General features: G+C 44.5%; 1 protein-coding gene across 7 annotated transcripts in view; it reads right to left on the bottom strand.

The window, feature by feature from the left end:
• Window positions 1-8,585: 8,585 nt before the first annotated feature.
• The window catches only part of LOC148890872 (membrane-associated guanylate kinase, WW and PDZ domain-containing protein 1-like), an 88,755-nt gene continuing 73,948 nt past the window's right edge, over window positions 8,586-23,392 (bottom strand). For 4 of the 7 annotated variants that reach the window (XM_089010106.1, XM_089010105.1, XM_089010108.1 and 1 more), the window contains 6 exons: window positions 21,198-21,401; window positions 21,010-21,103; window positions 19,899-19,986; window positions 18,710-18,853; window positions 17,958-18,096; window positions 8,586-10,284 (listed from right to left, as the gene is read on the bottom strand). In XM_089010106.1, coding sequence (XP_088866232.1) covers window positions 9,146-10,284; window positions 17,958-18,096; window positions 18,710-18,853; window positions 19,899-19,986; window positions 21,010-21,103; window positions 21,198-21,401 — 1,808 coding nt within the window. In that variant the 3' untranslated portion in view covers window positions 8,586-9,145. Of the gene's footprint in view, window positions 10,285-12,822; window positions 18,097-18,709; window positions 18,854-19,898; window positions 19,987-21,009; window positions 21,104-21,197; window positions 21,402-23,392 lie in introns of those variants that run through there. The other 3 variants (XM_089010107.1, XM_089010109.1, XM_089010111.1) reach the window with 3 other exon arrangements.

The following is a 23,392-nucleotide window of genomic DNA, read 5'->3' as shown; positions in this document are numbered from 1 at the left end:
CTAATGGAAATTCATCAAACATGTGCGGTACCATAATTGTTAATCACTCATTTTCAGCACCGTCTTAGGAAAAACATGTGGACAACAAGGTTTTCAGATGACTGGAATGCAAACTTTGATACAAAACACAGCGCTAAAACGTGAGAAACAGCATGTGTGTTTTGGCGAGTGGGAAGCGGCTCAAAGCCACATTTTGGGTGTTTGGGAGGAGGTTCTGTTTTTGACATGAGTCGGTCAAAAAGCAAACACTTCCATCAAGTGTCTCGCTCTGGCACGTCGAACAACACTGCAGCCGCATTAGACCGGATAGGAACAACGCTTGGGTCAAAGTCGACATGGACGCGCAGCGCTCCTCTCTAACAACTGGATTGAGCTATTGGCAGCTCACTGACAGCAAATTGAAGATCTCACAAATACAGTGATAACTTGGCTTACAAACTTAATTGGTTCCCAGACAGAGTGTGTATGGCGAAAAAGTGTGTATCCCAAAAATGAATTTCCCATAGGAAACCATTAAAATGAGAATAATACGTTCCCAGGTCCCCATAAAACATAATTTTCTACTAAATAAGCCTTAAAACTACACAAATTAGACCTTATTTGATGTATAATAAATGTGCTATGGTATTATAATTAAAGAAATAAACTGTACTATATAATAAAGTCATTTTATTTACCTATTTTTTATTTATCTCCGGTGTTACCTACGCGAACGACACATCACTCATTGTGGCACTGCGTGTGTATCCCGAAAAATAGTTAATACATTTAACGTTCGGGAACCGAAAAGTACATAAGCCAAGGGTTTCGTAAACTGAGGTATCACTGCACGCTCGAATAATACAAAGCAGACAGGCTCATTTGAAGGAGGAAAAACAGACCCACTTTAGACCTCATCAGCTTTCTCTGTAGAACGGCATGAGTTTGGCTTTGTGGGGAGGAAGAAAGGCCTGGAAAAGCAAATCTGAACATGCTGCAAACATCAGACCGACTGTATGAACAAGATTGGTGAGCATAGTCGCTGCTTGAGTGTGCAAATGTGGGTCCGCGGAGAGACGTCACCCGCCTCCACCAAGCCAAAATCAAAGAGCATTCCTGATGGAGAATAAGAAGTCATCATATTTAAAAGTTTTGTGCTTTTATATGCTTAGTGAACATGTGTGACTCGAATACACAATTGAAGCACAGACCACCTGGCGTCAATCTGAGGTCAACAGACACAGCTTGTTCAACAGTCATCTTCGGAGATGTGGCCTTGACCAGAATTTAGGACTTGGGAAACTCATTTATCAAAGGAGTAATTTACGATTTGAAACTCTGTCACAGGAAGAGCTCATTAGCCAGGTTACAAATTTATCAGTTCATGGAAAAGAAAATGTTTTATTGCTTACAGCTGTTTGTGCTTAGAACTCAAGAGGTGTGGTATTCTTCTTCTTCTTCTTTTTCTTTTCCTTTCGGCTTTTCCCTTCAGGGGTCACCGCAGCGAATCAATGTCCTCCATCTAACCATCCGGTTTTGTGCATCCTCTTCTGTCACACCAGCTACCTTCATGTCCTCTTTGACCACATCCATAAACCTCCTCTTTGGTCTTCCTCTCGGTCTCCTGCAGTTCAAGGCTCAGCATCCTTCTCCCGATATAGTCGGTCTCTCTCCTCTGGACATGTCCAAACCATCTCAGTCAGGCCTCTCTGACTTTCTCTCCAAAGCCTCTAATATGAGTTGTCCCTCTGATGTACTCATTACTGATCTTATCCAACCTGGTCACTCTCAAAGAAAAACTCAACATCTTCAGCTCTGCTACCTCCAGCTCTGCTTCCTGTCTTTTCTTCAGTGGCACTGTCTCCAGTCCAAACTTCATGGCTGGTCACACCACTGTGTTATACACTTTTCCTTTCATCCTAGCTGAAACCCTTTCATCACACATCACACTTGACATTTTTCTCCAGCCACTCCAGCCTGCCTGGACACGCTTCTTCACCCCTTTTTCACACTCTCCATTGCTCTGGACAGTTGACTCCAAGTACTTAAAATCCTCCACCTTCTTTATCTCTTCTCCCTGTAGCATCACTCTTGCACTTGGATAGGTGTGGTATTCTAATCAAGAAAACTATGTTTTACTAATGCATTAGGTGTGGTATTCTAATCAAGGCAACTGTTTTACTAATGTATCACTTTAATTTGCACATACTCTCAATAAATAGCTTGGCAGAGGGCTGCAGAATTCAGGCATCTGTCATGAATGGCTGCGTCTCCTGCCGGCAGAAAATGTTTCTGGGTTCGTGCCTTTGTCCACAGTGTCCGATCGAACATCTCTGACATTACCATAAAGCCAACACTGACCTCCGTCATCTTCAGAAAATGCCCAAAAACAACACTGTGAGACAGAGACTGTTTCCATGTGAATTTTGATTATTCTTTTTTTGCCAGGTCAGTGTTGCAATGGAGCGACAGTTTTCCAGTGCCCACAAATATCCACGTTCCACATATGTGGCAAAATCGAGGGCACGAATAACACACCATATAGCTCCATTGCAGCAACGATGCCAATGCCCCCCTCCCTGCCTTCCACTAAAGTTGGGCAGGTGAGAGGTGCAACTTCTTCTGAGACATTCTGAGGATTCTGCCAAACATTCCCAGAAAAGCCTCCCAATATAACTGGGTGGGCCGGATCGGAGCGCCATCTTTCCCCGCCTGTCACATCCTCCTCTGCTCCAGGAGCGTGCCCCTCCCCTCCCCCCCTACTCGCCGGACTCACTCACCTGTTCCTCATTCCGTTAATTGTGCCTTCTGGCTATAAAAGCCACCCATACCGTTCGGTCAGTGCCGGTGTATTCTCCGAAGTTCCCCGTCACCCAGCCGCACGCAGGTCTGTTTCGCTGTTCTCCTCAATTGCCTGATTTCCTGTTTTGCCTTATGTGTCTCAGTAAATACTCTTATTGAATCACTGTCTCCACCGTGTATTTCGGATCCAACCCTTATACTTCCCGTCATCCCTCGAGTTTTGTCACCACTCCTCGAGCGGACGTGACACCGCCAGTGAGCCAATAAACCAGTTGGAGCCTGCTAGAGGAGATTTAAAGGACAACCGACACCATTTTTTGTTTCCTAACTGACATCAGAAAAACGTTTTATAGCATATAAAATGCCCAAAACATAAAGGCTGATATTTTTAGTCAAACGCAAAACACCAATAAAAATGACTTAAAGTGTCCCAAAACTCCCACAAAATGAGCTCGGAACTGGGCAGATTCAGAAAGTCCCGCCCCCTTGTTTGTGACATCCCGCCAGGGTCCTCCTTCACAACCTGCCTTGCTCCAGAATCAAAACAATGGCTTCAGAGTGTTCAGATTCGGAGAAGATGCTTTCTTGTTGTTTGTGTTGTCATATTATATGTTATTTATGTTTTTTTTTTTTTACTTTATGGTTACTTCCGGGTTGAGTGAATGCTGGCGTGTGTGGCTGCCGCTGCTCACTCGCAGAAAAAATATCCTGTGACTGTAAAGTGTCCTTGAGATTTTTGAAAGGAGGAGACCGTGCTCAGCGGTTATGTCTTTTCGGCAGCATGAATATGCCAGTGCTGTTTTTGAATGGGAGGAATGTCGGTGCCATTCGACCATCATTGCTGGACAGCTCTGGGGCCATTGTGCTTTTTTTGCACCTGTAATGGGCAGCATCTTCACAGCCCCGCTTTGTTCAACGGAAAGGTCGGTGCTGTTGGACAGTCTGCGGCTAAATGGATGCCTGGCTCGAGGAGCCAGGCATCCATCCATAAGAAGAAAGGAGCGTCAGCGCATAGCGCCGATGCGTACGTGGAGCTGTTGCGGCTTGGAATTAAAGCAGATTTATGTGGGACAGGAGATGTGAGAAAATCTCTTTTCATCAATGGATGCTACAGCTGCGTGTTTGCTTTCAACATTTAGCTTGTAGTCGACGTGCACGTTTTTGCAGACAAAAACAACAAAAAAAGGAAGGCTCATGAAAGCACTTGTTGACAGCTGCCTACTCGGGCGCCATCTTGGAGACAAAAAAATATATAAGTATTTCTTGTATGACGTCCATGAACAGGAAATGACCAAAGCTGCGAGATGGAACCACGCATCTCATGCATGAGACTTATCAAAGAGCTTAGTTTGCACCACATGTACATATGCAAATCGTTCTTGGCCGGTAAGAAATTGACCGTAACTCTGGCCAAGCTGCATCGTTTCTCTTGTCTCAGCAGCGACTTTCCTCAAATCCAACTTAGCACGTACAGGCACAACATGACCCACAGCAAGGGACTGCTGACAGTAGTACCTTACATTTTTCAGAAACTCCCACAATGTAAGGTACTGCTTACAGTAGTACCTTACATTGCAGGAGTTTCTGAAAAACTACAGAGTCCTTTGGCAACACAAAGTTCCTACTTATTTCAAACCAATAAACACTTTAAGGCAAAAATGAGGGCATCCAAAAGATACGCTGCCAAATGAAAACCAAAGTAATTGTCATGATGCCAAAAGAAATGTTAAATAATTTTGTGTTTTCTGGATTTTGGATGGGAGAAAGGTGCGCATTTCTCCCCATCCAAACCAGTAGAGTTGGGCGACCACTAATTGACTCTGAGAAGGTGATTTCAACCACCTGGGAATGGCCAATTGCTGCTGGGACCTGATTGACCAGAAGCTCAGGTGAAGCACCTTTAAAACCAGACTGAGCCAGTCACTTCGAAGAGGGAGAAAGGACAGCCTGGAGAGCAGTGTTACCTGTGGTCAGCCAAAAACTGATATCCACCGCGACATCAAATAAAGAAAACTCACAATACCCTTCCTGCATCTGGCTGAGTGAACTTTTATCATCTTTCCACCTGCTTGCTGTCTCGCTGCACAAAAGTAATGTAGTTTATTCAATACATTGTAAAACACATTGTTTGTTTAAACTCCCCAATACATTGAGGAGATTAAACAAATTCTCAAAAAAAAAGACTATCAACATCGCAGGGATAATACTAGTGGGGCTCAATCGGCAGTACACATGCACCTAAAAGCTAGCAACCACTCATTTAACGACAATGAGGTTAAAATCTTAGCGAAAGAAAATAGATGGTTTGAAATGGTAGTAAAATAAGCTATTTTCATAAAAGCGCAAAATCTTTCACTAAATCGCCATGGTGGTGTGAGGTTCAATTTGGCTCATTCATACAAAAGACTTCTTAGGAAACATAGGCTTATTTGTGCTGATGAGGTGATACAAGAGCAAATGGGGCAATCAGGCCAGTCGTTGACCTCATACCCAGGCAGGACAAGAGAAGTAATCAGTCAGGACAATAGAAGTAATCAGTGTAGCCGCAGGGAGACTCTGCTCCCCCCACCCTGAGAGTGGGGACCAATCACAGCAGAGTCTGGTACCGCCACGTCTGGACAGTAGGGATATACATAGGGCCAAAACTACCAGCAAAAGACGTTCGACACCTACAAAGAAGTACAGATGACAGCTGAAGAAACCTTTTCATCGATGGACCACTCCTGTACGACTGAGAGCTGACACAGACGAATAAATGAAACATTCACATCATCTTTTCATGATCACTTTTGAAACATTTGCTCATATCATTACAGATTCCAGCGAGAGAAGGTAAAAACCGTCCCACTCGTGACCAAGCTATCCCAAGCCATTTTGAGAGCCAGATGAACTCTGTGCACTCAGCTTACCTTTCCACAAGAAACGTCAGCTCCCTCGCCTGGGTCCCACCCCCGTTCCTTTTGGCAGCAGCGACAGCGCTGCCGGTGAACAAATCACTTCCAGCTCAGGTCATGTACAGGATGTTGAAACTGGATGAGGGGGCCATTGGGGAACCAGATGTGCTCTCCCGAGATATACACTACCAAATGCCATTATTTTCTCCAATAACCGCTACTTCCCTGTGACAATCGCAGAGAACAAGTGCCAACTCTATTTCCTACATTGTCATTTATGATCACACATGAACAAACGATCAAGCAAAAATAGTTTTGTCAGAAAAACAGACTGTCGCTCCCCAGAGTTTAAAGCAGGGGTCGGGAACCTTTTTGACTAAGAGAGCCATAAAGTCAAATACACTATTGAGAAATGTTTTTCAGTGAGAGCCACACACACACACACATACACACGGACCCACATGCACGCACGCACACAAACACGCACGCATGTGATTTCAACAAAATGTCAGAATATATTATTTAAAATGTAACTTTGTGAGAATACTCACCATGAATATGAATAGTTTTCCATTCATGTTCCTAAAAAAAAATCCAGCCAAACGATCGGAATGAAAGTCAGCTTGCCGGGTCCATCGGTGAAGATACTGCTAGCTAGCCTACACACTGCTCATTAGCTTGCACGCTAGCTTTCTGCTGTCTCTCGCAGAAGTATATTGATGCTAACATTAGAATGGGGCTTGTCAAAGTGCCACTGATATTCAACTGTGTCATTCATGGTATTGTTTCATGGCAAATAAGATAAGAAGGTTTCTTCAGCCGTCATCTGTACGTCTTTGGAGGTGTCGGACGTTTCACTTCTTATCCAAGAGGCTTAGTCAGCGAACTAAAATCTTCTGGTGGTAGTTTTGGCCTTATATATATATATAGCCCTACTGCCCAGACGTGGCAGTGCCAGACTCTGCTATGATTGGTCCCTGCTCTCAAGTTGGGGGGAGCAGAGGACTACTCCCTGCGGCTACATTGATTACTTCTATTGTCCTGACTGATTACTTCTATTGTCCTGCCTGAGTATGGGTCTATGACTGGCCTGATTGCCCCATTTGATCTGGTATCACTTAACTAAGCCTACGTTGCCTAGGTCGGTTGTAGGAACGATCCAAATTGAACCTCACCCCACCATGGCGATTTTGTGAAAGGTTTTGCTGTTTTATGAAAATAGCTTCTTTTATTGCAAATTAGAATCACGGCAGAACTTTTTCTCTCCACAAAGACAAATCCTTCTGTCCATTCAACCTGAAGTGTACAATGCTTTTTTTTATTACTCGCCAGGCTTATTTAAAAGGGGGCGTTTACCTATTTCATCATCAAAGGCCATCGGTCAGTATCATCCAATCAAAATTGACTGTTTTATTTTTTTCCCCCAAGATGGCGGCGCGTGAACACGCAGCGGCTCCTCTCTCTCCCGGCAAATTGGCATTTTCGTGTTTATTATGTTTGTTAAAGTCATTATAATCCGCCTCAAGGGGGATTGCCGATGGTCGACAACACGACTTTCGTCGGCAACTGTATCAAGTCCGTGTAAAGCACCGCTGAGAAAGTCCTCATTCAGGGGTTGTGATCGTAAACACTCAGGGGGAAGTGCCAAGGCAACTTTTTCCTCCACCCATGCAGGTGAGCAGCAAGCCTGTGCGGGCCAGCGGCTGCACTTGCAGACGAGCGCTGCATTGTCCTCCACTTCCACACACCCTCGCGTGCCTACGCCCTTCTCTAAAGTTTGCTCAATCTCTCACACTCGTGCTGACTCACTGTGCCACTCGGAGGATGCGGTGAAGAATTTGTGGAAGGAAAACGCGCGCACACACACATGCACCCACACACACATACGCGCACACACACACACACACACACACACACACACACACACACACACACACACACACACACACACACACGCACACACACACACACACACACCTACACACACACACACACGTCTTCCGCTACTCATTACAGGTGGACGTCAGCACTCACTTGGCAGTATTGCTCAAGTAAGTGTACCAATCAGCCGTTTTGGCACAAAGTAAGGCAGGAAGTGCTACTTGTTGTTTTTCCTGTTGGGGTACACGTCATTTCCAATTTTCCCAAGGGTGTCAGCTCACTCACAATTTACCGCTAATCCCTCCGCTCTGTGCCATTATATCCCAGCCCATTCGCACAACAAGCACTTCTTCCCGTGCAGATGTCAGCCGTGGTGTTTGGCTGGAGAAATGGAGCATCACGACAGGTTGTTTCAAAACCACTGCAAACCTTGTGGCTTGGAGAGATCCTTGTCAAGGTGACTCACAACCCATTTTGCCGTTTTTTCCAAGTCAGCTAGACTGGACACCCCACCTCTAGTCATGACAGACGCCAGAATGATTGCTGTTTTGCAACACGCTCAGAAGATTAGTGTTTGATGTAACAGGACAAATGTGAAGCCAGAGAGCATTCATGGTGAACAAATGGTGGAAATAATAGCCAGAACCTGTGTCTGCTTTAGAATACTTAAAGCACAACCGGACAAGTGTTGTCCATAATTTGTAAAATCACTTGATGACTTCTACTGAGCGTATTTTACCAAGATTCCACCGGATATAGCTATATTTTACGTTTTAAGACTCGCGCTGAATATTCAGGAAGTCTTGTTTTCGAGTTGATGACGATACTACAGAGCCCCTAAGCCAGGGGTGGGCATTGTGAAATATTATTCAGATATCGATCACTCAGTCGTTTGTTCCTCAAGGTTGTGTGTGCATGCGTGCGTAGAGAAGTGAACTAACAACAGCATCTTCATCGAGGTTGTGGACTAAATCTGTGACATTGTGAACCGTAAAAGAAGGAAGGAAAGGAAACAAATTCAAAACACCATTCAATGAATATATTATTTTATTTGAACATCCATCACCGTAGTTGAACTTTTGAATTTCCCCTTCATTCATTTTCAAATAATTAGTGTACACATTGCAAACTGTCAAAAATGTACAAACAAATGCAAGCCTGTGCTATAGTGAAACTTTTATAAAACAGTGGCACTGGGAGGTTTGAAGAAAGACTGAGTCGGGGTCGGGGTGGGGGGGTAGGAAAGACATGCACACCATGTGTATCCTTGTGGAACATTTCTTTTGGCACAGCACAAAATGCCGACTGAGTATCAAATAAAAAAATAGTTGGTCACTGAACTTTTAGGCCCATTGTTGCTTGGATGGTTTTTTGAATTCAATGGAAAAGTCCAGGTTATTGTAAAGGTGGAATCACAACTTGAATAGAGGGGGACATAATTCACCCTCAAGAGAAAACAAAGCAAAGTCTGAGTGGTCACCCAACACGGTTAATGGTTTCAATGTGCGTGGACATGCGGCAGCGCTCTGCCGCGGGTTCCAACTGCTTCAGATGAAAGGTGTGGCCGTGCTCCGAAGGCCGCTGTCCAATCAGATGCTCAGGTCCCTGGGGTTGTCTTTGTAGGTCTTCCTTGGCTCCGGAAGCAGCGCCCTGCCCGAGCGACTCCTGTCACTCTGGAGCGTGCTGTAGTACTCCCTCACCTTGGCCGCCACAAAGTTGTCCTCGTCCTCCTCGTCCTCCGAGTCCTGCCTTCTGGGGGGACCTCCAATTGGGGAGATGCCTCGCCCGAGGCTGCGCGTCCTGTACGCCGAGCTGGGGTCGTTCCCATCTGCCCTCTGAGGCGATCGCCCCCTCAGGAGCGAGGTGTACCTGCGGTAAGCCGAGTCCGAGTCAGGCGTCCGCACACGAGGTAGGGAGGCATTCCCGTAGGCGTCTTTGGGTGGGTTACGGGAAATTTCCCTCAGAAGACTGTCCTCACCGCCAAAGGCTCGCTCCATGGCCGAGGCCCTTGTCAGGAGGCTGTCGCTCACGATGGCGCGCTCTTCGCCGGCCTCTCTGTTGAGACGGACCAGGGCAGGGGGCTCACGCAAGACGCTGTCCTCGAAGGCCAGGCTCGGTTCAGGGGACCTTCTCCATGGTTCCGCTTCGGCGGTGGCGGGCTTCTCGTTGCCCAGCCATGGGCCATATCTGCGATCGGGGGAACGGCCGCGGGCTTTGTCCGGGGAACGCTGGCGGGGGGGTGGCGACCTGTAGCGGCGCGGCGAGTGGTGCGGCGAACGGCGCGGCGAGCGCTGGCGAGAACGGCGAGAGCGTTGAGCACGCTGCCTTTCGGGAGAATGACTGGTGCCACGTGCCTCCCGACGGCCATCCATGGCGTTCTCGGCGCTGCGCGACCGCTTATATTTGTCGGGGGAGCGGCGGCGACCATGGTGGCGGCCGCTGGAATGGTGACGCTGACCGTATTTTGCCTTTTTGTCCTTCTTCTTCTTGAGTAGGTTGATATTTCCAGGAGACTTTGTCCTTTTGTGTTTTCCTGTGCCGCTTTTCTTGTGAGGGGAGTGATGGCGATGACGTGAATGAGGCTTGTGGGTGGTCTCTTTCCTGGCTCGGGATGAGATTTGGGCTTCTGGCTTGTAGCTTTGCTCAGATGGCTCAAGGAAGGGCACGGAGCTCACTTCTGCAGCGTTTGGTAGACCCGAGGCTGCGTTGCTGTCGCGAGGAGGGCCGTCTGCAACACAATGCCGCATTAGGACCAGACATGCTTTCAAAGGGCTTGTTCAACAACCAATCATGCTGAAAGACTGAGGCGGTGGCAGACGGAACGAAAGAAAAAGGCAGCGCGAATCAAAAAGTCTATGTGAACAGGAACAAACCTGGAACCCTCTGGGGTTCACCCCTGGAGGCGGTTTGTTGCTCGTTGTCGAGCCGTCATGCTCCGTCATGCACTCTGAGGGTGGCGAAGACGCCACTCAAAGCTCGGATTCTGCACAGAGGCTATGGACGCCACGTTTGAGGTGGGCGGCTCGGCTGTTGGCTGTTACCTTGGCCGAGCCTCTAATAACATGTTCTCACGAGAATAAGTAGGGTGTCCGTCAAGATGCAATCATGACATATGACATTATTGCTCCCTCCAGCGCGGCTGCCAATCAGTGACGCTTTTTTCAGACGCCGCTTCTTCCCGTCGAGGCTTCAGAGCAGAAGACTTTGACTCGACAGCCAAGAACAAAAAACGCTTGACACTTGGTCAAAGAATTCCAGGACAAGTGGAGTGAAGGTAGCATCGCAAGACGATAGAAATGTGACGGGTGCCATACAAGCAGCCCACCTGTAAATTAGTGACGGGAATTCCGGCTCTTTTAAGAGAGCCGGTTATTTAGCTGGCTCCCAAATGGCTCCTCAGTTTGTTTGTCTTTTTTTGTTGCTTAAATTAATTAACTACCAAAAATCATGAAAACCTATGTGAAGTATGAATTACTCATGTAAAAAATACACTATGAGATCATATAAATGAAATGTATTATTGTTATTATAATTAATAATTAATTATATATTAATAATAATTATATTATATATTATTATTATTAGCTATATATTAGCGGGCTAGCTAGCTTTCTACCTATTTGAGTTACTTCCAGGTTGAGTGAACACTGGAAAACTTATCATGTGACTGTAAAGTGACCTTGAGAGTTTTGAAAGAGTTGAGTTTATTATTATTATTATTAATATTATTATTATTACAGGGCCAGACCTACCAGCAAATATTAGTTCCCTGACGAAGCCTCTTCGATTAGAAGCGAAACGTTCGACCCCTTCAAGAAGTACAGATGGTGGCTGAAGAAATCAATAATAAATAGTAAATATAAATAATAATAAATGAAATGTATTATTGTTTTTATTATTATTAGCTATCTATTAGCTAGCTAGCTAGATAGCTATATATTAGCGATCTAGATAGCTTGTTATTTGGCTATTTAGCTAGCTATCTAACATATCCTGTGAGTGTAAAATGCCCTTGAGAGTTTTGAAAGGTGCTTATAAATGCAAAATATTATTATTATTATTATTATTATTATTATTATATCAAATATTTTTTTATGGCTTGATTTATATGTGCACAGACAGCATCCACTAACTTTCTCTTTCCCTGTGGTTACTTTGGTCTGATGATCAGCTGTCACTAATTTGCTTTTCATATTAATAATTCATACCAACTAGTAAAAAATACAATAATTGAATAATAACAGCATAATGCGATAACATTTGTCCACCTGTCTACCTTAACCGCCCCCTTCTCCTCACTGCTGCATGTGTTTGTAATTCTCCCCTCCCTCCTCTACCACGGATATTGACCAATCACGTGCGGCTTTAACAGAAGACTGGGGGTGTGTAATAGAGGGGAAAAGTCGGCTCCCATTTCCGGCTGATTGTTAGGAAGGAGCCGGATCTCTTCGTTCACTTCAGAGATCCGGCTCTAAGAACCGGCTCCTTAGCGAACGACACATCACTACTGTAAATCTTGGCATCCTTGGCTTCTCAGAGATCTGACACTTAACAACATGATGAGGGAAAACTCTCCCAAAAAGACAGTCTGTGTAAGCTCTCAGTTGTACAGGAGTGGTCCATCGATGAGAAGGTTTATTCAGCCGTCACCTGTACTTCATTGAAGGTGTCGGACGTTTCGCTTCATATCCAAGAGGCTTCGTCAGCGAAGTAAAATATTTTGCTGGTAGTTGTGGCCCTTTATATATCCCACTGTTCAGACAAAACAGCAAAACCCTTCACTAAATCGCTATGTGGGGTGAGGTTCAATTTTGATCGTTTCTACAACCGACTTCTTAGGCAACATAGGCTTAGTTATGCTGATGAGGTGGTACCAGATCAAATGGGGCAATCAGACCAGTCGTAGACCACATAGCAGGACAATAGAAGTAATCAGTCAGGACAATAGAAGTAATCAGTGTAGCCGCAGGGAGTAGTTCTCTGCTCCCCCCCAACGTGAGAGCAGGGACCAATCATAGCAGAGTCTGGCACCTCCACGTCTGGACAGTAGGGATATATATAGGGTCAAAACTACCAGCAAAAGATTTCAGTTTGCAGACAAAGCCTCTTGGATAAGAAACGAAACGTCCGACACCTTCAAAGAAGGACAGATGACGGCTGAAGAAACCTTCTCATCAAAAAGACACAGTGGAATCCACCTCAATCTCCGGAGCTCAACCCAATTGAAAGCCTGCAGGGACCGCAGAGGGGGGGGGGGGGGGGGGGGGGGGGGGTCCCTGTTTCTGTGTCTGCCATCTTTTCCAACAATTACAGATGATTCCTCATGAGGGGTTAACCGAGTGACAGCAGTCGAATTGAAGTGGGCCACAGCCTTTTTTTTTGTGCTGTACGATTTGGACAAAAATGTCATGACAAGCCGAAGAACTACTTTAGTAACAATGACGGAAGCCAAATAATACACCGCATTGACCAAATGCAAAATTTAGGATGAGCGTTTTTGTTCCGATACCCCGAGACCGAGACGTATCGTCACTGACGTTGCCTGACTTTCCACTATCTATTTTCACCCCCACATAAAAACCTTAACCCGATCTGCGTACTTCCACCTACACAATATCAATCGTCTTCGCCCGTCTCTCACCCCTCACCTCACTGCTATCCTCGTTCATAGTCTTGTCGTCTCCCTGGATTGACTATTGCAATTCACTTCTTGGTGTCCCTCAGAAACCGCTCCACAAACTTCAACTTGTCCAGAATTCTTCAGCCCGGATCACCAGAACGTCATCCTTTCCTCCAAGAGCTCCACTGGCTCCCGGTCAAATATAGAATCAACTTTAAAATTCTTCTTTATAGATATAAATCTATCCATAACCTTGCCCCCCCTCCTTACCCCTGCAAGACTAATAAAGGCAAATCCAATCCCTCCACCTCTGTATGCTCCCCTGCCCGTCCGTCTCAGCACGATGCGGGACAGGGCTTTCAGCTGCTCTGCCGCCAAACTCTGAAACTCACTTCCTCCAAACATTTGTAACATTGATTCTCTTCCCACCTTCAAATTCCATCTCAAAACCCACCTATTTAATTTTCTGTGTAGCTCTTTCACTTGTTTCTATTTATAACTGTATTTTATTTATTGTATTCTATTTGTGATTGTATTATATAGTATTATTTATTATATAGTATTATTTATTATAGTACTTATGATTGGCTGTGACTGTAAAGTGTCCTTGAGAGCTTTGAAAGGAGCTTAAAATGAAAAGTATTATTATTATTATTATTATTATTATTATTATTATTATTATTATTATTAGACAAAATCATTCACCTCAATTCTTGTGAGAACAGTTCTGCAATTCCAAAACCAATGATTGATGGTTCGGGAGAAACGCGTTTGTTTGGATTTGGCGTCATAGCGCAAGTGCGGAACGCAGCGAGACCTTGCCGGCGGAAGCGGCACAAACACAGGTGGGCGGGGACGTGCATTAGTGGTGCCGAGGACAGTTACAAACCGTGGTTTCACTTTGGAAAACCGAGGCCTCACCCATCTTGTCATTTCTCAAACATGCAGTGAGATGGGAGCCCACCGACCCTGAAGGAAGACAGTGGCCCGGTGCAATGCCACATCGAGGGGGCAAGGGGGCAAATAGAAAGAGATAAAAGATATAGAGAAGCGCTTTTAGATCAATCGGAGGAAACTTGGAGGGAGGATGACTTGCGTCTGGCTTGATTCTCCATGGAAACAAAAGGTTTATTTGACAGCCCAGTCATCACAGTGAGAGAGAGACAGTGCAGGATGTTGCCATTCAGGGGAAACCAGCATTTACAGAGAAGAGACCCACAATCAAGTTGGCACAGAACCCCATTCCCAACATATGTGCACGCACACACCAGGATGTGGACAGGTAAGCAGCGAAGATGCCATTCCTTTACAACAATAAAAAGGTGGGTGGCAATCGCACGCAGCCACGACAACAGCATGTGCAACACTTTGACACAAGCGACAGGAATAAACAAACGTCAGTGAGGTCAAAGATGGCGGCAATAAGAAATGACTCCATCAAAACTCAAAATCATCAAGACTGGCGCAGATCAATCACCTGTCAAGACAAAGGCCGCATAAGCCATCCAAAATGAAAATGTTTACATCAAACGGGATGCTCAATCGAGGACGCTCATATAATTGTGATGATCAATGGGAAAAAAATAGAAATACAACAGTGATACCTTGGCTTACGAACTTAATTGGTTCCCAGACAGTGAGTAGGGCGAAAAGTGTGTAACCCCAAAAATAATTTCCCATAGGAAACCATTAAAATGAGAATAATCCGTTCCCAGGTCCCCATAAAACATAATTTTCTACTTTCTAGTTTTATTTACCTTTGTGATGGTTGTTGATGGCTTGATGAAATTGAGTGGCCCGTTTCATCAGCATTCTTCTTCTTTCAGAATTTTGAGGAATGATTCCTTGTAGGTGCTTTCTCTGCGATAATTTTACCTAGTTCCTCATCAAATGGGTTCTGTTTAGCTGGTTTGTTGGTTTTTTGCATCAAGTATACAGATGACTTGTGCGGGTTATTTGTGGAGCCTGATTGATGAGAATTTTAACCTTGCAGTCTACACACTGCTCAAAGTTGAAATGAGTCCAAATTTCACTGCTTTATATCCATTTTGTCACTCTCTCTCTGTCATCTGCCTGTCTCTTTAATGTTTAAACCACCTCCCCTAACTGCTGCGTTCTTGACCAATCACGTGGCTTTAACCGAAAACTGGGGGCGGGGAATAGCGGACCAAAACAAGCCGACTGCCATTTTCTTGTTAGGAGAACGGGTTCGTTCGTGAACTCATTGTGGCAGCTCCGTGTGTATCCCGAAAAATAGTTCGTATGCCAAGGTAAAATTCTCATAAATTTAACGCTCCTAAACCGGTTCGTAAACCGAGGTATCACTGTATTACAGTAAATAGACAAAAGGAAGAAGATCCAGCGGCAGCAACTCGCTTTTGTCATCTGACTGGGCAGAGCTTTCAACAATATTTAAAGGACAACCGACACCTGCGGACAAGTTGCGTCCATAATTTGTAAAATCATTTCAAATGACTTCTACTGCCCGCATTTTACGTGACGTGTGGTGAGGTTCATGGCTGGTGAGGCACTGATGCCATCACAGTCAGATTTACAAACATATGAACTCTACAAAGTAGCTTATTCACCATTTGATTGGCAACAGTTAACGTGTTTTGTTTAAAATGTCAGCATTCTTCATATAAACTGTAGCATAGAAAAAAAGAATACAAAAAAAACCTTATCGTGTTACCTTTAGTTTTAAATGAAGTCCATGCGCCGCTCCTTCTGAAGAAAAGCATCAATGCCTCCTTTGTAGAAGCCTTCCTTATCTTTCTTCAGTTTTAAAAGTCTCTCTATTTCTTTCAATTTTGATATGTAATCCTCCATTCCGAAAATAAGGCCAAGCAACAGGAAAAAATGACTGGATGGTTGCACTTAATTTGCTAACTTTACTTTACTGGAGCTTGTTGTCTCTAATTCTATTATTCTGCAGCCGAGCGCAAGAAGAATCTGTAACCCTGTCATGAGGCAGGAGAACTGTGTGCCTCACCTAGGCACACAGTTTTGATAAATAAATAAATAAAACACTGTAGTACAGTGTTTATAATGTAAAGTGACTGTACATCATATACACCAGCTAAACTGTAGAAATTTAGTTCATATACTAAAAATGTTTACACACTTTAATAGCGATATGCAGAAGGACAGCAATATGGTCTCTGCAGAGCCAGCACAGTTCGCATAGTCATTGCGCAATCCATGGTGAGGCTCAGCCGGCTGCTGCCTCACTGCTCGTCTCTACTTAGTATTTGAACGGTAAATGTGAAAATTCAGCGATTTTGAGAAAAAAATCCAAAAATGGTGAAATTAAATCACTAAATAAATATAACTGTTTAAATTTTTAATTTTTCAATTTGATATTTCCATGATGACAGGTGAGGCATGGCCTCACCTGCCTCCCCTGACTGCATGTCACTGATTACACCACATATAGCTATATTTTACGTTTTTAAGACTCGCGTTGAATATTCATTAAGTCTTGTTTTTGAGTTGATGACAATGCCGGAGTGACATCGCTGAGGGAAGGCCCCTGACCGAGAAAGCGACACACAATGCATTTTGGGTACTTTTTTCGTCTGAAAACACAGTGTTGATTGCGAAATTAGAAGGAAATCTACACAAATAATGCATTGGCGAATCGTTGTGTGTCGCAGCTAATTGCGGTAACACGCATAAAGACGGTGTAAGTTTACACAAATTCCCAGCGGACAAATGAGCCCATTTCCATCGGAGCTTGTGCGCCATCTTATGCATTTTCTGGGCGCTACATTGGAGTCCAGATAGTCCAACGAATTGATACAGAAGGAATTCTTTAATCGATTGCAAACATTTATGTATTCCTCTTCAAAAGTATTTGAATCACATTCATAAGTGGATGAGTAACAAGAAAGCATCTTCTCCGAATCTGAACTCTTGAAGCCATTGCTTTGATTCTGGAGCAAGGCAGTTTGTGAAGGAGTATCCTAGCGTGACATCATGAATAAGGGCGCGGGACTTTCTGAATTTCTCCAGTTTCGAGTTCGTTTTGTGGCAGTTTTGGGACACTTTAAGTCATTTTTATTGCTGTTTTGTGTTTGACTAAAATATCAGCCTGCGTGTTTTGGGTATTTTAGATGCTATAAAATATTTTTCTGATGTCAGTTAGCAAACAAAAAAATGGTGTCGGTTGTCCTTTAAAGTGGGTGCGAAAAGACGGAAGATCAAGCGCGTTCCTCCCTGGCCTTGCACTTGCTTTGTTCAGTAGCTTACATTCACCTTCCATAAATATCATAAATATTATGTGACAAAAGCTACGTTCCAGTACAACTCCCAGTTTTTTCAGAACCCCCCCCCATGAAGTTTTCTTTTTTTAGGTGGGGGGGTTCCTTTTCTTCCTTTATGAGCTCACTTGTGGTTTGGCTGAAAAAAACAATCCCAAAAATTCAAAGTCTTTTTCACTCTAAACTGAGTCAGTTTGTCAGTTGTTCCCAAGAATCCTGGCCGAGAGATTGTGCTCCAAGGTGAAACATGGCAGGAGGATGACATGGAAAGCGGGTAACAAAAATCCCAAAGCGTAAGCACAACCTCCACCAGAAAGATACCAGACAACAACCAGAATGACAGGTGGGGGTCGGTGGTAGTGTCGGTGGTAGTGTCGGCGGCCCAGAGGCGTCCCACGGGGTCCTTGAACGTTGGCAAGGAGGTGCAGTTCCTTTTAAGCTGCCGCCCGGCGGCCGTCCGTGCCCCGGCTCAAGGTGTGAAGATGGGTGAAAATGGAACGTTTTCATAGATTGACCCACCATATTCGGGCACCGAGCCATCTCCCCTCTTGAGCAGCAGACGGACGTGTCGGCCTCCGTTCTTGATGAGCTCGATGGCTCTGGAGTGCTTCATGCCCTCGGTACTCTCGCCGTTGATTTCCAGGATTTCGTCCCCAACCTATGAAAGCCCAAAGAGGATCAGAATACAAGCCAGCCACAGGCGGGCCAAGGCCAAGTTAGGCTAGTGATGGAGAATAAGAAGTTATCATATTTAAAAGTTTCATGCTGTAATATGCTTAGTGAACATGTGTGACTCGAATACACAATTGAAGCACAGAGAAACCTGGGGTCAATCTGAGGTCAACAGACACAGCTTGTTAAACTGTCATCTTCATCTAGGAGATCTGATCTGGCCTTGGAAATAATTTAGGACTTGGGAAACTCCTTTATCACATGAGTAATTTACGACTTGAAACTCCTTCACAGGAAGAGCTCATTAGCCAGGTTACAAATTTATCAGTTCATGGAAAAGACAATGTTTTATTGTTTACAGCTGTTCGTGCTTAGAACACAAGAGGTGTGGTATTCTAATCAGGAAAACTTTTACTAATGTATCACTTAAATTTGCATATAGTTTCAATAAATAGCTTGGCTTTGGGCCCTTCCCCTTTCCTTGAAGGCAGCCGTACGTTCGATTTTCTGTTCAAGCTGTCAAAGGATTCTCCCTGTGTCGTGCTCATCAGCAAGACTTTGTGGCGGATCAACAGTGTCGGGATGATTTGCATCCATACCCTCATTTCGCCGTTGCGGACGGCTGCGCCATCCTCCGCCAGCCTCAGTACATAAAGGTCCATGTTGTACTCCCTGCCGCCCCTCAGACTGAAGCCAAAGCCTTTGCTATCTCTCTCCAGGTCTGCCGAGTAACACTCGGAATCCTAATGGAGGCGCACGCGCACACACACATATACAAAAAGGGGTGGTGGGGGGTGAGGAAGGGGACAAAGAGAAAAGTTGCATCAAGGTCTCGTTCGGTGCTTCAGACATGGAGAACGCAGTGTCTGAAATAACATCTGCCCGGATGCCCGGGGTGTGCAACTTTTACGTCTGGCGTACAACTTACAAAACGTCTCCGCCCGGGTGGCCGACAAGTATATTGGAAAAAAAAAAAACAAAGATTTTTTTTCAAATCAAACGTTTGCCTTTTTCAATAAAGCAAACATTTTTCAATAAAGCAAATGTTTGAATGTTTGATTTGGAAATTTCGGAATTTCGGTTGGTTTGGTAATTTGCATACTCGGCACGGCAGCCAATCAGAAGCCCGAGCGTTATAAGGTTGTGATTTTGCATATCATTTTCCAAAGTAGATGCACAGAACCTCAGCCCCAGAACATTCAAAAGAAGCTAACAAAATTTATGACACTACAAAACATAAACGTACATTATCCTGTTACTGTAAAGTGTCCTTGAGAGTTTTGAAAGGCGCTTAGAAACTAAATGTAATATTATTAAAAGCATTGTGGAAGGAGGAGTTCACGTGGCTTGTAGCAGACGACGCAACACAAACATTGCATTGTGCAATATGCCGAACAGTGTATGGACAAACAACAACTGGAGCAAAATCATTAGCAAGGGATATTTACGATAAATTAAGCAACGGAGCATTTGTGGTAGGTACATCCTTAATAAATAAAAAAATCCTTTATACTTTGCAGAAAGGGTTTTTTTTTTTTTGCGATTAGTCGTCTTATTGTGTTTCAAGTTGTGAAAAATGGGGCAGGCAACTTTTCAGAGTTGTCTGCCCTGGTGTCCGCTAACTTTTTGTCATGGCGGGCTCAGGTTTCAGAGGCAGATGCCTCGACAAGAAAGGAAATGAATGGATGCGCGCGGTACAAACGAGGCAGCGGCACAGCGATGGGCGGACCCCATGTTGAAGGGCTACTTTGCAGAAGCAAGGACGGATGGGCAGTCGGACGCTTTTACCTGAGCGGAGACCTGCGCCGGCAGCTGCGGGGTAGGTGCTTTGGGTGCTTGAAAGTCAAATGACTCCTGTTTTGGTTTGGTGTTACTTCTATAACAGAAAAATGATTGAACTCATCCATTCGTTTTGTTTTGATACCATACGCTAAGCGGCCACGTACGTCATCGGGGACACAAGCATGCTCATAAACTTGGCGGTAGGGGTTTGTTTTAGTGCGAAAATGCTTAAAGGACAACCGACACATTTTTTTTTTTGTTTCCTAACTGACATCAGAAAAACGTTTTATAGCATCTAAAATACTCAAAACATGCAGGCTGATATTTTTAGTCAAATGCAAAACACCGGTAAAAATGACTTAAAGTGTCCCAAAACTGCCACAAATGAGCTCAAAACTGTGGAGATTCAGAAAGTCCCACCCCCTTGTTCGTGAAGTCACTATTGGTCACACACTGCCATGCTCCATAATCAAACAAAAAAAAATCAAACAACAGATTCGCAGAAGATACTTTCTTGTTACTCATCCAGTTATGAAAATGATTCAAATTCTGAAGAGGAAAGCATAAATGTTTGCAATCGATTAAAGAAGGCCTTCGGGAATCAATTCGAGCCGTCTGCAAGCGCCGAAACTTGGTGAAGATCTGGACTCCGATGTAGCGCCCAGAAAATGCAAAAGATGGCGCACAAGCTGCATTTCGTCCAGTATTTGAAATGGGCTGATTTGTCCGCTGGGAATTTGTGTAAACTTCCACCTTCTCGATGCGTGTTATTGCAATATATTATATATATATATAATATATATATAAACTACATATTTATGTAGTTTTCCTTCTCATTTCGCGATCAACACAGTGTTTTCAGATGAAAAAAGTGCACAAAATGCATTGTGCGTCGCTTTCTCGGTCACGGGCGTTCCCTCCGTGACGTCACTTAGGGGATCGTCATTAACTCGAAAACAAGCGCGAGTCTTAAAACGTAAAATATAGCTATATGCAGTGGAATCTTTGTAAAATGCGGTCTGTAGAAGTCATTTGAAGTGATTTTACAAATTATGGACGCAACTTGTCCAAAGGTGTCGGTTGTCCTTTAAGTAAGAGAGCCAAGCTCCACGTTTACCGGGCCTCTGGGGCTGCCTGTTGCTGAGCTGTGTGGGTGGTGGTTATGGTGGCAATCTTCTCCGCGTTGGTCAATAAAGACGCATTCGATGACTCTGAAGTTGACAGGAAAAGAGAAATTGGAGGAGGTGGCCGCAATAGCTTTTTCTTACATACTCTCTTTCTCTCTGAAGAGTATGTTGTCCTCACCGTCTCCAGGAATGATGCGTAGTGTGACAGTATTCCCGGCCTCCTTGATGAGGTTGACGATATCCGAGTGGGACTTGTTTGTGATGGAGCAAGAGTTGACTGCCAGGATGCGATCGCCCACCTTCAGCTTTCCGCAGCGGTCGGCGGGGCTCCCCTCAATGATCCTCCCTATTTTGTGAGGCATGGCCGCACAGGCATTGGCGGCTAAGGTCAGCAAGGACACGATGGGACGCAAATATCGAGAGCGCACGTGTGGGTTGTGGTGGCGGACAAACAAGATGGGTGAGAGACGGGGGGGAGGGAGCGGAGAAAGAAAACGGCATGGGTTCAGCATTAGTTCATTCGCCGGCAGCCAAAGACACAGAGAGAGGAGTAAAGCAGAAAACAAAGACGGCAAGACGTTTGTGCGCTGCAAAGCGAGTGTCATCACTGAACTTTTTTTTCAGTCAGTTCAAATGGAATACTCATATATCTGTTTGTGTCATTCAGCCTATTTATCACTGCCTGTTAAACATCATTTTTACTGCACTTAAATTATATTTCAAGGTCCACCTCTGTAAGCTCCCAGTCATACAGGCGTGGTCCATCGATGAGAAGGTTTCTTCAGCCGTCATCTGTACTTCTTTGAAGGTGTCTGACGTTTCACTTCTTATCTACGAAGCTTCATCAGCGAACTAAAAATTGTTGCTGGTAGTTTTGGATATATATTGTGATATCATGAGAGGCTAGCTCTCAGCGGGATGTGACAAGAAGTGCAATGGACGACAGGTTTGGATACAAACAAAAGGTTTTAATCAACGGTTCCAGGGGGAATTCACAAGCAACAAAGATTTGAATAGTGTCTCTTCCAATACTTATCAAAATAAAGTATCTTCTGATGCTTAAATCCAAATAAAGTCTCTTCTGAGGTAAAACTGAAGACGGAGTTCTTTACAAGAGTCTCTAGGCCTCACCCTTCTTGACGTCCTCGTCATGTAGCAGCCACCTTAGCTAGGTTCAAATCCAGTGTCCAGTCGTGTGGTCCCAACTGGTAATGAGTTCCACGCAGCAATCAACTTCTCCACAGAGCACAGCAATCGAGCTTGTCTTTCCCCAAGCTCCACACTCAGAGGCTCTCTGCCTTAAGAGCCCTGCTTTCCAATCAAGCCCTGATCAGCTGCAGGTGTGTGGGTTTAATTGCTGCCTTCCACCAGGTGGGGCCAAGACTCTCTCTGGGTGGAGCCATCTTAGGGGGATGTATTTGCCCTCCAGGACACAGCCTCTCGTGACATCACAATATACAGTAAAGTCTCGTTATATCGATATTCAAGGGAGTCCGAAAAAATATCGATATAACCGGGACTATCGATATATCCGACCCTGTTTGCATGTAATTTTCTCCGTGCGTGCATAGAAATAGTATCGATATAACCGGGACTATTGATATATCCGATATCGATATAACGAGACTTTACTGTATATATATATATATATATATATATGCAGTGAGACCTCGGTTTGCAAACCCCTTGGCTTACGAACTTTTCGAATTACGAACATTACACTTATGAAAATTTTACCTTGGCAGATGAACTATTTTTTGGGATACACACGGAGCTGCCACGAACGAGCCCGTTCTACTAACAACAAATTGGTGGCCACCGTGTTTGTCCTCTATTCCCCGTCCCCAGTCTTCGGTTAAAGCCACGTGATTGGTCAACAACGTAGCAGTGGGGGATCGGGTTACAGACAGAGAGAGAGAGAGAGAGTGAGGCCGTTCTCCAAAAAAGAAAATGGCGTCTTCGGTTAAAGCCACGTGATTGGTCAAGAACCCAGCAGTGAGGGGGGGGGGTTAACATTAAAGAGACAGGCAGACAGAGAGAGTGAGAAAACACACACACGAAAGGGAGATGACAGAGCTTGAAATAAAAAAAAAAAACAAAAGTGTGAGAGTGTGAGAATAGGAATGTGGGGATAGAAAACAGTTAAAATATATGGGATATTTTAACTGTTTTCTATCCATTTTCTAGTTAAAATATATGGGATATTTTAAATGTTTTCTTTCCATTTTCTCACTATTCTCACACTTTTGTTCAGGCTCCACAAATAACCCGCACAAGTCATCTGTACACTTGATGCAAAAAGCTATCAACCCCGCTAAAAAGATCACAATTGATGAATAACTAGATACAATTATCACAGCGAAAGCACCTACA

Source organism: Hippocampus bargibanti, linkage group LG12 (assembly GCF_051943395.1).
Source record: "Hippocampus bargibanti isolate YZ-2025 linkage group LG12, ASM5194339v1, whole genome shotgun sequence".
Lineage (NCBI taxonomy): Eukaryota > Metazoa > Chordata > Actinopteri > Syngnathiformes > Syngnathidae > Hippocampus > Hippocampus bargibanti.
This window is presented reverse-complemented; position numbering and strand designations above follow the sequence as displayed.